This window comes from Triturus cristatus, chromosome 5_1 (assembly GCF_964204655.1).
Source record: "Triturus cristatus chromosome 5_1, aTriCri1.1, whole genome shotgun sequence".
NCBI classification, from domain to species: Eukaryota; Metazoa; Chordata; class Amphibia; order Caudata; family Salamandridae; genus Triturus; species Triturus cristatus.
The window spans coordinates 301,709,976-301,724,165 of NC_140587.1; the positions used below are offsets into that span (position 1 = coordinate 301,709,976).

The 14,190-nt window shown below is 48.1% G+C and overlaps 1 protein-coding gene across 2 annotated transcripts in view; it reads left to right on the top strand.

Annotated features, from left to right (window-relative positions):
- The window catches only part of ATAD2 (ATPase family AAA domain containing 2), a 424,041-nt gene extending 410,198 nt beyond the window's left edge, over positions 1-13,843 (top strand). For both annotated transcript variants that reach the window (XM_085604996.1, XM_085604998.1), the window contains exon 28: positions 13,640-13,843. In XM_085604996.1, coding sequence (XP_085461122.1) covers positions 13,640-13,675 — 36 coding nt within the window. In that variant the 3' untranslated portion in view covers positions 13,676-13,843. The remainder of the gene's footprint in view (positions 1-13,639) is intronic.
- Positions 13,844-14,190: the final 347 nt, after the last annotated feature.

Sequence of the window (14,190 nt, forward strand, 5' to 3'; positions counted from 1 at the left end):
CGGAAACTAGACCCTAGGATAGTCAATACCCTTGTGAGCACCGAAGTACTCAAGTTACCTAGCCCACGGGCTGCGTGTGCATATGTGTGAACTTGCGTCGGGTTTCGTCGTGGACTTCTATGGATGCCTGAAGGAAAGTTGCTGACAGGCAGTCAGTGAAGAGTGTCCGGTGGATCCCAAGGAGGGGATCAAGAAGGAAGGAACCTGCAAGCAGAAGGGACAGAGTCTAGGTCACCAGCCAGGAGCCGGGAAGGAACCAGGAAGGAACCAGGCGATGTGAAGATGCAGGTGAAGAGGTGAAGCTTGTCGCAGCAGCCACGGATACCAGGAGACGTCGAGGACGACCAGGAGGTGAGCTGTCCCACGAAGGCTCTTGCTGTCGGCGGCGTCAGTCGAGTCAGGACCCAACAAGCCTTGGCAAGCGGAACCCACGCAGGATGGAGGACTTGCTTCTGGTGCAGACCAGGAAGGTCTGGGGTGCTTCTCTTTCACAGAGGAGCGGGTGCCAGTCTGGAGGAGCCGGACCAGCAAGATGAAACAAAGGGTTTGTCGTCGCAGAGGCTACTAGCCAAAGGGCCAGCAACCGGACAACACGTCGAGCAACACAGGTGCAGAAGGGCCCCACGCAGACCACGTGAAGTGTGCTCGGGAGTGGTGCTTCTCAATTCCCAAGCACAGCCTCGAGGGAGCATCGGAAGTCGCGCTAGTCGGTTACTAGCCACTTTTCCCAAGTCGCCAGTCCCACGACCCTCGTCGCCTCCACGGGTCTCCACTTCGCTGGAGATGTGGATCTGGTTCAGAGGTGTCTGGAAGTCTCGGCGCTGGTCAGTCTCTGCAGTCGGCCCTCGTAGGATTCAGTCGCAAAGCAAGCAGCGGTCGCTGGATGGTGCCTGGTTGCCCAGGGTGGTCACTCCTTGGCCACAAGGGAAACTTCCTGAGGTCGAATGTCGAAAGTCCAGAGTTTCTGTTCAAGTTGCAGATTCAGGTTAATATAATTTAGCAGGGCCCAACTAGCTACTAATATACTGGACTAGTGGGCTGGGCTACCTGCAAGGTCCCTCCTATGGGTGGGACCAGGAAGGGGAGTGGCTACACCCCCTTTCCTTTGTCCAGTTTTGCGCTGGAGTGCCCCAGCACCGGTTTGAACTGGACTATGCATGGGACACCTTGTGTGCCCCAGGCAGTGTCTCGTTTCATTCAACCCTCCCTGCCCCAATACACTAAATCCTGTCTAGGGTGGTGCTCGCGCCTCCCAAGGCAGGAAACCTATTGTCCAAGCCTCCCTTTGCTGGAAGGACTCCCAGCAGCAGGAGGTCAGACTTGTGTCTGTGGCAGCAGCATCCATTTTGTGATGCTGGGGCTCTGGTTAACTTTAACCGGGTAAGTAGGTTTCAACAGGTCTTCTCCCTCTAGAAGGGAGGGATAATATCCTCATTGCCAGAAATGGTATGGGGGTATTATTCCAAAGTGTTAGACACCTTACACTACATGTTTCGATAAAGCCAAACCATAGTTACCATAACCGTTTAAGATTATAAGGCACTTTAAGAGTATATGGTAGGCTATATCATAGAACAGCTATAAGGACAGTGTTCCGAAAGCTGCAGACAGGCTCAGCTCATGCTAGAGCACCATCTCACATGTTACTAAGCACTCTGCCTCCAGGATTGTTAAGGCCTGCCATAGGAGTGGCTGATAGGTACACATGTGTCTATATGGTAGGTATAGGAATACTACACCTAAGCAAGGGGTGATTACACGACCTTGCCCCAGCTGAGTGATCAGCCAGTTGTGTCATAATGGAAGGCCAGGCCAGGGGTGGCATAATACATGCTGCAGCTCCTGGTAGGCCTAGGGTACACTTATGCCCTGGGTACCTAAGGTACACTGTACAGGGGCCAATAAGGTGATCCTATCAATTGGGTTATGTACCTAAAGTACATAGTATCAGTTTAGAGAGAGAACAGCTGGGCTGTGAGTCTGATTAGCAGGCCCACAGCCACATCGAAGTCGAAAACCAGTGAAGCAAAAGCAAAAAGTGGGGGTGAACATAGAAAGCAGACCCTACTCTCCTACACTTTGCTCGCAGTGGAAGAGGTGAGGCTCGCTATTCTATTCTAGTGCTTATGACTATTGATGAGGATCCCCTGGAAGAGAAGTATTAGTTACTTACCTGTAATCCTAGCTCTCTTCCAGGGGTATCCTCATCAAAGTCATAAGCAACCCTCCTGCCTCCCCGGGCAAAGGAACCTTATTTTTAAGGAATTGTCAACTCTTTGTGTCATGGCTTGGTGTCACCGCAAAGAACTGACCTAACTGTCACCCCTGAGGCATGATGGGAAGCTAGGGGTCATGGCTGCCTTAAAGGCACGGTGCCAGTTTATTTCTATGTTGCTATGAGTTAGCTTTCCAGCCTTTCTAAGCTGTAGTTTTCTGCAATGCAGCCTGTGAGCGGTCAATGCTTTCAGTCCTATCTCAGGGATTGTGCTAAATGCTAAGCATTAAAACAGTTTTCAAACCTGCTTTGCTGATGTTTTTCCCTGGTTTTTGATATATTTATAATATACAGGGGAGTCCTTACAGCATTATTCAGCTCTGGTTATGAAAGGCTGCATTTGCTTTTTTATTTCATATAGATATATAGATACATATGTTTGTCACATATGATTGTGTTTCCGAGGTCCCGTGCATGGGCGGGAATATTCTAGTGCTTATGACTTTGAGGATACCCCTGGAAGAGAACTAGGATTACAGGTAAGTAACTAATCCTCGTCGAAGAGCAGTCACGAGAGACTCCTCGACTTCTAAAAAAAAAAAAGGGGTGAAACAAGCTTCGATTTTGATGTCGACAAACGCCAAGAGAAGGCTCGAAGATCTCTGCGACGGAGCACAGGCGTCGGAGCTACAAAAGAAAAAAGAGGCTCGAGGCCGAAATGGCAAGTATCTTGCAACGCAAGAAGGATTTCGACGAAACAATGAAAAAAATTCAAGATTCGGCCCGAAACTTCGACGCAGCACGAAAAAGACATCTGGGAACTAGAAATACCTACAACACCAGAACCGGCTGAGGAAGAGGAGGAAGAAGAGTTCTACTTCGAGGCCGAGGAAGAAGAGGAGGACCAAACCCATCACGGATCAGCGACCTCGGAGACCCAAGACCTGCAGTGGCAAGACCTCTACGCAGACTCGCCAGAAGAAGGGGTAGACTCATACCCTTCGAGGACCTCACCACCCGATGACATTGGGATGTACAATCCGGTGATAAAGAAGACTGCAGACACTTATGGAGTGCAATTAGAGGAGGAAAAAACACAATTCTGTTTTCTCCTAGAGACCTTGCTGCCCACACAGACAAGGAGTCGATTCCTTCCCATGCTACCAAGTGTGCTGGACCAGGCAAAGGAAGCCTTTAAAGAGTCTGCTACATGCAAGGCTGTAACATCAAGGGGTGAGAAGAAGTACAAACACTGCTCCAAGGACCCTATGTACATCAGGGGTTCGGTGTCTGCTGACTGATAGCTTCCACAGCCAGAAAAAGAGCGAAGGTACCCACTAAGGTAGGACACCCGCCAGACAAAGAGCAAAAGAATGGATCTCACGGGGAGAAAGATAGAATGAAGCACCACAATACAGTGGCACATAGCAAATTCAAATGCATTGATCAATAGACATGTATACCAGCACTGGGAGGAAGTAGGTGAACTGCTGAAGCATCTGCCAGATCAGTTCCAAGGAAGGGCAAACCACTTGGTGGAAGAAGGAAAAAAAACATGGCAAATACATGTTTAAAATCAGCCCTGGATGCTGCTGAGACATCAAGCAGGCAAATGATGGTCGGGGTGACGGAGAGAAGACATGCCTGGTTAAGAATCTCAGGGTTCAAACCAGAGGTACAGAGCAACATTTTAAACACCCCGTTCAATGGTGAACAACTATTCGGAACAGCTGTGGATGATAAATTAAACCAGTCAAAAAAAGAAAATGAAACTGCAAGGTCCATGGAGGCACTACAATTCAGAGGTATGCGTAGGGGGACACCATCACGGAGACCAGCAGACGGGGTAACCACCAGCCAGTAGCCTCACATCAAACCTTCCAACAAGGTTACCAAGGAGGTAACCAGGACCAGCAACAAGATCAACAACAAGGTTGGCAATATCAACACTTAAGGCAATCATTTTGAGGGCGCGCTCGAGGAAGAGGCCAACAGCAAAGAGGCAGCAACCCACCTCCCAAGTGACTGCACTGTAAAGTCTGTGCACACTCTAACAAGATCTCAGAGGGCACAACACCAAGTACACATAGTAAAAGATTGTCCCAAAGAACAAACAATCCCTCCAACGTCGGAGGCAGAATAGTAAACTTCTTCCAGGAGTGGAAGATTACATCAGACAAATGGATATTAAACATAATACGTTACGGATACTGCATAGAAGTGGCAAAACAACCTCCGAGCAAAAGACCAAGGGACAAGGTTCATTCAGCAAGAGAGCGGTCTCATTGGCTCGAAGAAGCACAAGAGCTTCTAAATAAATATGCCATAGCGAAGGTACCTTACAAGGAGAGGAACAAGGGCGTGTACTCTACGTACTTCCTCATACAAAAGGTGGATGGAACATTGAGACCTATACTAGACTTAAGATTCCTAAACAAGTTCATAACACAGAAATTCAAGATGACATCCCAATACCTCAGATACAGGTGTACTTTCACATCCGCATGAACAGCAGTCACAAGATCCTACTCAGGTTTGTGATCAACAAAACGTGCTACCAATTCACGGTACTAGTATTCGGACTGAAGTCGCACCAAGAGTCTTCACTAAATGCCTAGCAGCAGTAGCGGCCCACATAAGAAGGCAGGGGGTACACGTTTATCCATACCTAGATGTCTAGTTAGTAAGCGCAAACACAAGCAACACATACAGAAGGTCCTAAAGACATTGGTCCAGCTCGGTTTCTCAATACATTGGGAATAAATTATCATTAGAACCAGAACAAGTAAAGATATTCTTAGGGACAGAGATCAACACACTAGGAACGGTGTTTCCAAGCACAAAGAGAACAATAGCAATACTGAAGGAGACACATCTATACCGCAGGGGGCAAGTTCTGACAGTGAGGACAGTGGGCAGACTGCTAGGGATGATATCTTCATGCATTCATCTAGTCCCAAACATTCGCCTACACATGAGACCATTCCAGGAATGAATTCAACAATGGTCAGTCAACAGGGAGTTGGGGGGGATCTAATGGTTGTCACTCAGACAGTTCAGCAAGAGATGGCATGGTGGAACAGGAAAAACATAACACAGGGGAGACTTTTCACACAACCAACTCCAACAGTGACCATTACAACAGATGCTTCCCAACTATGGTGGGGAGCACACATTTACAACTTCAAAGTAAGGGGGTTATGGACGCAACAGGATGCGATAAAACACATCAACTTCCTGGAGTTTAAGACGGTGTTCCTAGCCTTAAAAGCCTTTCAGAAGGAGCTTTACGGGAAGAGGGTGTTGATTCAAGCAGACAATACAACTGCGATGTTTTACATCAACAAACCAGGGGGATTACAATAATTAACACGTCGACGGCAGGCGATGTGTCGATTAGGCGAATAAGCGGTGGCGGATCCTTGACGAATGTGTGACTACAGGACGCCACTTTGACACACGATTCCTGCGTGATGCTAGGAAGCATCCACCAGTAGAAAATCTACTAGAGCTCTAATACAAGAAGTGCAAGTGAGTGCATTAGGCCTCACTTTTGGTATGCATGAAGTATATGCGTAAAGCCCAGGCAGGGACCTTAAATTAAGGAACAGAAATACAACGCCCTGACGAAGGCCCCAGACCCGATTGGGCTATTTAATGAGGGCCGAAACATGTTGGCATTTATATGAGGGTACATTTGAATAGAATAATGTTCAAAAAAAAAACACATGGTTTTTAATGGTACCACAAGTGCCCCAGAATAAAGGATCGAGTAGGGGTATACTTGTAGGTATTTTTAGTTTATAAAAAATCTGTTTCCCTGCTTAACCAGTTACCTACTTATATAAGCACTCCCATTACATCTTTGGTTGAGTCCGCCCAGATAGTATCATCTTATCTGGGTGTGGAGAAAACGCCTATGATGAAGCATGTCACTATTATGTGAGTGAGGCGTCTTCTTCAATATCTTTGATATTCCACCTGACACAGATAACATTGTAGGAATCTCTCAAACAACTGTAGCCCTTTGTGGGGTTACCGGTTTGGCAACAGTTGCTTATAGTGATAAAGGGGCTAGGTTCTACCTGGTCCACAGATCTGGTCCCCTGTGGGGCCCTCTGTTCTGCATTGGCTGGTGGGGTCCTTTCGCAGACCTTCCAGGGGTATTACTAGGGTATCTATTCTACATGAAGGAATCTGCGGCTAGTAGTCTCTATCAGATGTACGAGTTACTTACCTTCGGTAACGATGTAGCTGGTAGAGACTATTCTAGCTGCAGATTCCTTCTCGGCCCGCCCTTCCTCCCCTATTCTGCGAGGACCCTTGGGTTGGTTTTCGGTACTCGCCTCCTGGTGGGGGGCTGTCTCTCCTGTGAGTGCCTTCCTTGTTCTTGACGGGTGGCTCCGTCTGGGGGTGGTTCATTCCTCCCTTGGTTCTATGGAGGATGGGGTTTCGGTGCGCCGGTGCCCTGCTGCTCTGGCTACTCCAGGTTTGGGGTGGATTGTTTAAATCCTTGTCCTCCCTCCCCTCCTTCCATTGCTATCCTCTGGTTTGAGGGTCCTCTGGCCATGTCTTGCCCTTGTGGGTGGTTGCCCTCTAGGTTGGGGTGGCTTGGCAATTTGTTGTCCCTGTCTGCCTTGGGACTGGTCCCATTCCTTGCTCAGGATGGGGGGGGGGGGGGGGGGGGGGGGGAAGGTTGCCTACGTGTGCCATGACTTTTCCATATGCTCTTGCCTCCGGGGCACAGGGATGGGAGGTTGTCTGTGCTGGCAGGGTGACTGTGCAAGTTCCTGTTTCTTTCTTCTTTCCCTGACCTTGGGCTCTGTGGTGTTGGCACTACTCTGGTGGTGTCTTTTCACTGTTTCTTTCCATTTTTTTTTTTTTTTTTTTTTGTTTTGTTCTGCTCTTCGCACACTGTTCCCATGCTTCCCCAGTTTTTTATCTGGCGATTCCGCGTTGTGGTGCGGAAAAGTTCTCCGAAGAAAACTGATGTGGGCAGGTCTTATGTGATCTCGCTGACGTCACGTACGCGGACGACGCCTGGGCGGAGTCGCGTGATGTCGCCCCAGCCCGGCGCGCAGGGATGCTGTGGCAAAAAGTTTCTGGATCCAGTCTAATGCCTGGGGATAATTGTACGTGAAGGAATATGCGGCTAGAATCATCTCTACCAGATACATCGTTACTGAATGTGAGTAACTCGTACTTCTCGCAGATAATGGAAATGACACAAGGAGCGATGCACAAGTTCCCCAACAGAAAGGACCTCTTAACAATGCAAAACTGAAGGGTGCTACACCCAGAACCAGAGAACCTAAGTCTAGCAGCATGACTCCTGAGGACTTAGAATTTTCTCACCTCAAACTACCAGAGAGCACCATGGCAGTACTCGGAGGCAAGAAGACCTACAACAAGGAAGTGCTACACAGCAAAACGGAAAATTTCTCCCATTGGTGCCGTAAAGAAAAACTTTCAAGGAAGATCATAAGGGAATCAACATTGCTAAAATATGTAGCATATTTAATACAAAATAAACTGAGCTACACATCTATAAGGGTACACTTGGCAGCAATCGTAGCGTACACAATTGGAGAAACAGAGAAGAGTTTCTACACATCCCATGTGGTCTAAAGATTCCTAGAAGGAGCAAAGAGGATAGCCCCTCCAAAGAGTGTGCCACCACCAGCATGTAACCTCAATGTGGTATTTGCACAAATGATGAAGGCTCCAATCGGACCAATCCACAAGCAACATTACAAATGCTCAAACTAAAAACGGCGGTTTTAGTGGCAATTACATCACTACGTAGAGTAAGTGAATTACAGGCACTAACACTACAAGAGCCCTACTTCCAAATACATAGTGACAGAATCGTCGGGAGAACTGATGCACATTTTATGCCAATGGTGGTATCAAAGTTCCACGTAAACCAAATACTGAGTTTTTTCCAAAACCCAAAGACACAAGCAGAAAGAGCATTGCACACCCTGGATGCCAGAAGGGCAGTCATGTACTACATAGAAAAAACCAAGGACTGCAGAAAAACAAAACTGTTCAATGTATCATTTGCGAGCAGTTTTCTTGGACGACCAGTCACAAAAAATGCTATTGCAGGATGGATTGCACAAGCCATGCAGTTGTGCCACAAATCAATCATAGCATTTGTAAAGCGCACTACTTACCCGGGAGGGTCTAGAGGTGCTGGGGGGGGGGGGGGTGCTGCTACTCCTCAAAAACCCAGGTCTTGAGGAGTCTTCTGTAGGTCAGCAGGTCTTGGGTCTGCCGTAGGTGGATGGGGAGGGTGTTCCAGGTATTGGAGGAGAGGTGGAAAAATTATCTACCGCCGGAGGTCGCTCTTTGGATGCGGGGGACTGTGGCGAGGGCGAGGTCGGCGGAGTGAAGCGAGGGCGAGGTCGGCGGAGTGAAGCTTGCGGGTGGGGGTGTAGAAGCTGAGTCTGAGGTACGCTGGTCCGGTGTTGTGGAGTGCCTCGTGTGCATGGGTGAGGAGCTTGAAGGTCATCCTCTTGCTGACGGTGAGCCAGTGCAGGTGTCTCAGGTGGGGTGTGATGTGATGTGGCTGCGGCGAGAGGTGTCAAGGATCAGGCGTGCAGAGGCGTTCTGAATGCGCTGAAGTCGTTTCAGGAGTTTGGCCGGGGCTCCTGCGTAGAGGGTGTTTCCGTAGTCCAACCTGCTGCTGAGGGCCTGGGTGACAGTTCTTCTCGTTTTGGTGGGGATCCACTTGTAGATCTTGCGGATCATGCGGAGGGTGTTGAAGCAGCAGGAGGAGGAGACGGCGTTGACCTGCTTTGTCATGGAGAGGGTGGAGTCGAGGATGACCCCTAGGTTGCGTGCATGGTCGGTGGGTGTTGGAGCTGTTCCTAGTGCGGTCGGCCCCCAGGAGTCGTCCCAGGCAGAGGGGGTGGAGCCATCGGCGACTGCTTTCAGTCCTTCGTGGAGGTTGTTTTTGGCGGTGTGGGAGTCCTTTGTGAGGGAGAGGATCAGCTGGGTGTCATCGGCATAGGAGATGATGTTGAGGTCATGCAGTCAGGCGACGTGGGCGAGCGGTGCCATGTAGATGCTAAACAGCGTTGGGCTGAGGGATGAGCCCTGGGGTACACCGCTGATTATCTCGGTGGCTTCGGAGCGGAATGGGGAGAGGCGGACACTGTGTTCTGCCGGAGAGGAAGGAGGTGGTCCAGTCCAGGGCTTCCTCTTGGATCCCGGCGTGTGCGTAGGCAGACCATGTCGAAGGCGGCTGACCGGTCCAAGAGGATGTGAGCTGCGGTTTCTCCGTTGTCTAGCAATGCCCTGATGTCATCTGTGGCGGCGATAAGGGCAGTTTCGGTGCTGTGGTTGCTGCGGAACCCGGACTGGGACTGGTCCAGAATGCTGTTCTCCTTGAGGTAGTGGGTCAGTTGTTTGTTGACTGTCTTCTCTATGACCTTCGCCAGCAATGGGAGCAGGGAGATGGGCCGGAAGTTCTTGAGGTCCTTGGGGGTCCGCCTTGGGTTTCTTGAGTAAGGCGTTGATCTCTGAGTACTTCCAGCTCTCTGCGAATGTTGCTGTATCAAAGGAAATGTTGATGGCTTTCTGGAGTTGGGGTGCGATGGTAGTGCTGGCTTTGTTGAAGATATGGTGTGTGCAAGGGTCTGACGGGGATCCGGAGTGGATGGTGTTCATGATTTTGATGGTGTCGTCGTCGTTTATGTTGGTCCAGGAGATCAGGTGGTCGGTGCGGACGGTGGTCATGGGGAGGGGAGTCTCCGTGGTTGTTGGGGCGGTCGTGGCGTTGAAGCTGTCGTGGATGTCGGCGATCTTGCGATGGAAGAAGGTTGCAAGTGAGTCGCACAGGTCTTGCGAAGGTGTGATGTTGTTGGTGTTGGAGAGTTCCTTCATGATGTTGAAGAGCTCTTTGCTGTTGTGTGCGTTTTTGTCTAGGCGGTCTTTGAAGGAGGCCCTTTTGGCAGATCTGATGAGGTGATGGTGTCTGCGGGTGGTGTTCTTGTGGGCTGCGTAGCTGTCCGTTGTTCGTTCACGGTGCCAGTTCTTCTCTAGCTTTCGGCAGGTTTGCTTGGAGGCCCAGAGGTCTTCAGTGAACCAGCTGTCTTTCTTGCCGGTGTGGTTGTTGGAGGGTTTCTTTAACAGGGCGAGGGTGTTGGCACAGTCGTCTATCCACTGTGAGGTTGCGGGAGGTGGTATCTGGGTCGGTGGGCTCCGGGCGAGGGTGGTGGTGAGCTGGTCTTCAGTGACTTTGCTCCAGCAGCGATGAGGGATCTGTTGGGTGCGGTGGTGCGTGGTGGGTTTCCGGAAGGTGAAGTGGATGCAGCGATGGCCGGTCCAGTGGAGTTCGGTGGTGTAGTTGAAGGAGACGTGGGGGCTTGCGGAGAAGATGGTCAAGCGTGTGGCCGGCGGAGTGGGTGGGTGTTGTGACTAGTTGTCTGAGTCCGAGGTTGTTAATCAGGGTGGTGGATTTGGTGTCGTCGTCGTTCTTGAGGTGGAAGTTCAGGTCCCCGAGGAGGATGTAGTCCGTGGAGGTGAGGGCATGTGTGCGGACTAATTCGAAAATGGAGTTGCTGAACTGTGGTTGGGGTCCGGGGGGTCTGTAGACGAGTGTTCCTCTGAGGGTGGTGTTGGGGTCGGTGTGGATCTGGAAGTGCAGGTGTTCGGCGGTGCTGAGGGTGTCGTCGGTGTTGGTCGAGACTCTGAGAGTGTTCCTGTGGACGATGGTGATTCTACTCCGTTGGTGAGGTCCCTGTGGGTGATCTTGTAGCCTTCTGGGATGGCTATGGCGATGTCGGGTGCTGAGGAGGGGTTCAGCCAGGTCTCTGTCAGGAAGGCGGCGTCTGGGGAGGTTGTCAGGTCAAGCCTTACGAGGAGCACCGCACACTCACTCTACACGGAAGAAAGGAGCAACAGTGGCTTTCCTAGCAAACACACCTATTCAAGACATTTCTCAAGCAGCACCATGGTCTTCAGTGCACACTTTCACAAAGCACTACTGCGTGGATATTCAGATGAATAAGGAAGCACAAATAGGACAAAAGGTCTTACAACATATATTCACAAACCAATTCTCCTCTTCCACCCAGCCACCACAAGACTTACAAACCGCTACAAAGTCTATGCACAGCATAGTGAATCCAAAAAAGATTCGCGCTGCAAAACGTATAGTTTTCTTACCTGTCCGTGTAGTATTGCAGCTTGAAGAATTTTCTGGATTCACTAGCAAACCCACCCACTTCTGCCAGAAAGAAGACAGGAGGCAGAAATAAAGAGGGAAAAAAAATCCAAAGATGGCGACCAAAGGTGGGAGCTTCTGGAGGAAGCACGTCGACTTAACAGAAGGACACCAAATGGTGGTATGTCGACCCCCACCAGGCCACGAATAAAGAGAGAAGAAATACTACAATTCCGGACCCAACCACTAGATGGCGGAATAATGCACAGCATAGTGAATCCAGAAACGTTTCAGGCTGCAAAACTACACCGACTGGTAAAACGATACATTCCTAGTTAATCAACACCACTCCAGAGGTCGCAGGAGGTTGAGCCCCTGCCTACTCCAGTGTCAGACCCTGAGCCAAAATTCATCTAGACCTAGACTGAGGTCACTCTGGGACTACACTCAGGCGCGCTCTTTCATAGGCTCCAGCATCTTTTTGACTCTGATTTTGAGTAGTGTCTACCACCACTTGACAGTGATGATGGAGACGATTTATCCTTACATGACAATGTATACATGTATTTGTAGGAGGCCCTTGGGCTGGATACTTCACCTAATGCTTGATTGTGCTCTGCATTAAGATCTGCTACACATTGGCTAATGAATAGTGGAAGGACTGTGTGCTCATTCTACCAGGGTCAAATCTGCCACCACTGGGCTAGCACGTAGAGTCCCTGTCCTAGATGCATTACAAACAGCCACGTGGGTGTTCCTCCATACTTTCACACAGCATTGTTGACTGGACGGCCAGGTTTGCTGAGAGGGGCACTTTGCCTTCAGGACTTTCTAGTTTGAGTCCATTCACAGACCCACCCACAAATCCAATAGGTACTGCTTTGGTATCTATTCAAAAGGTGTGGAATATTCATCTATACGGCTCAATCAGAAAAACAAGTCACTTACCTTCACTAACACTTTCGAGTAGAGGCTCTTATCTAGCCACCGATCCTCACCGACCATCCCGTCCTACCAGTTCTGTGATGGGATCTTATTAACGAATAGAGTCCAAAGTCTAGGAATCTGCACACTCTTCATGACCAATTCACTCTTAGACCTCTGTATCTGGGGGCATGGACAGCCTTGAAAGCAACTGACGTCTGCACACAAGGCCCACATGTAGTTTTCTGAGCGGAACGGCGGTGCTACCTGATGTAGAGGTAGTTCTGAAAAGTTTCCAGATACAGTCTGACTGGGGAATAGTCAATAGATGACAAATCTCCAGCTGGATAGTCTTTTTAACAGAAAGTTACCAAAGGTAAGTACATTGTTCTTTGGAGAGGTACCAAACTACTTTTCTGAGCGCACCACATCAGGCAAATTAATATACTATTACATGCATTAACTACATACTGTTCTGTCAGTGTATCATTCTGCCTCCCAGAAGTGATTCCGTTGTAATGCATCTGGTGCCTTTTTTTCAGTATATCGAGGGAACTTTTAGGTGAACTTTGGAAACCATCTTGAAAGGAAGAGTTCCCCCTTTTAAAGTCAAGTTCTGCATTAAATGCTTACTACAAGTATGATATATTATGTAAAAGCTTCGTACTTTGTCAAGATAATTATTTTGGTGTGAAAAGAGAATTTCTATTTAAAAAGTAACACCTGACCATTATAATTAATCACTAAACACTGACCTGGGCCATTTCTACACTCAAGCTCTAGCTTCATTGGGAGATTCGTCCCCATGGTTTCTTTTAATTGTGAACATGTGCATGCTTCACGCACAGTATGTATCTGCCATTGTGGTTCTTCCATGTTCTTGGCTGCATGTGCCACTGTAGTCCTCTGTTACTGACTATATTTGCCAATGTGGTACTACCTTTAATTTCTTTCAGGTGCCATGGTGCTCCTTCTTAAAATATAGCACTTTTACAGTCTTGCTATTACATTAGTTGTTATATATTTTTTAATTATTTCATTAGAGTAAACTGTAGCAGTTCAATCTAGAGACAGCCGACATTGCTAAAGCAAATCAGGCTGGCTTTTACTGTAGTAACACATGCATATAGTGTTTGTGCATTTGCAATGGTTAGCACGTAAAAACCAGTCCTGCCTACTTTACCACTGCTTGTTCATATGTTTGTGAATCTATGCCATGACTACCTAATCCAGAAGAAACAATATTATTTTTTTATGGTAGTTAATTAAACCTTTTATGTATATTTTCTGTATACTAATACACTTATTCTATTGCTTCTTTTCAGGAACTACGAGAAGAAATTGAAAACTTCAAGCTTTAATCATAGGATTCCCACGATTTGTAGAATTTTCTAAATAAGTTAATTTTTTCTTAAAATGTCTTGTATTTTTTTTTCTGCTGATTTCTAGTCCTATCCAAACTGTAGATGTTTTATAAGAGAGATGTATATGTATACATGTATATGATCGAATAAAAACTGTTAATGGTTTTTATTTTTTGCGTCTTTGTGTTTCAAGTTAAACCGAAATCTGCAAACTAAGATTCCTGGACAGCAAGGAGTATTGTGAACAAAGTTATTGTGTTTCACTCTACCTGATTGTCATTTTTACCTTAAAGAGGTTGTTTGGGGGAAAAAGTGTGAAGGTGAGAATAACTTAGTTGTGCGTTGGGCCATCACTAAATATGGAAATGGAAATCTTTTCTGTAAGCCTGTATTTTGGGAATCTTTTGCCAAGTGGAAGACTTACCAGAATGTAAGAATGCAGAATGTATTTTCTTGCTGAAATCATTTGGATAGTGGAACTTGCTTGCAATTTTTTTTGTTCCTGTTCTTTT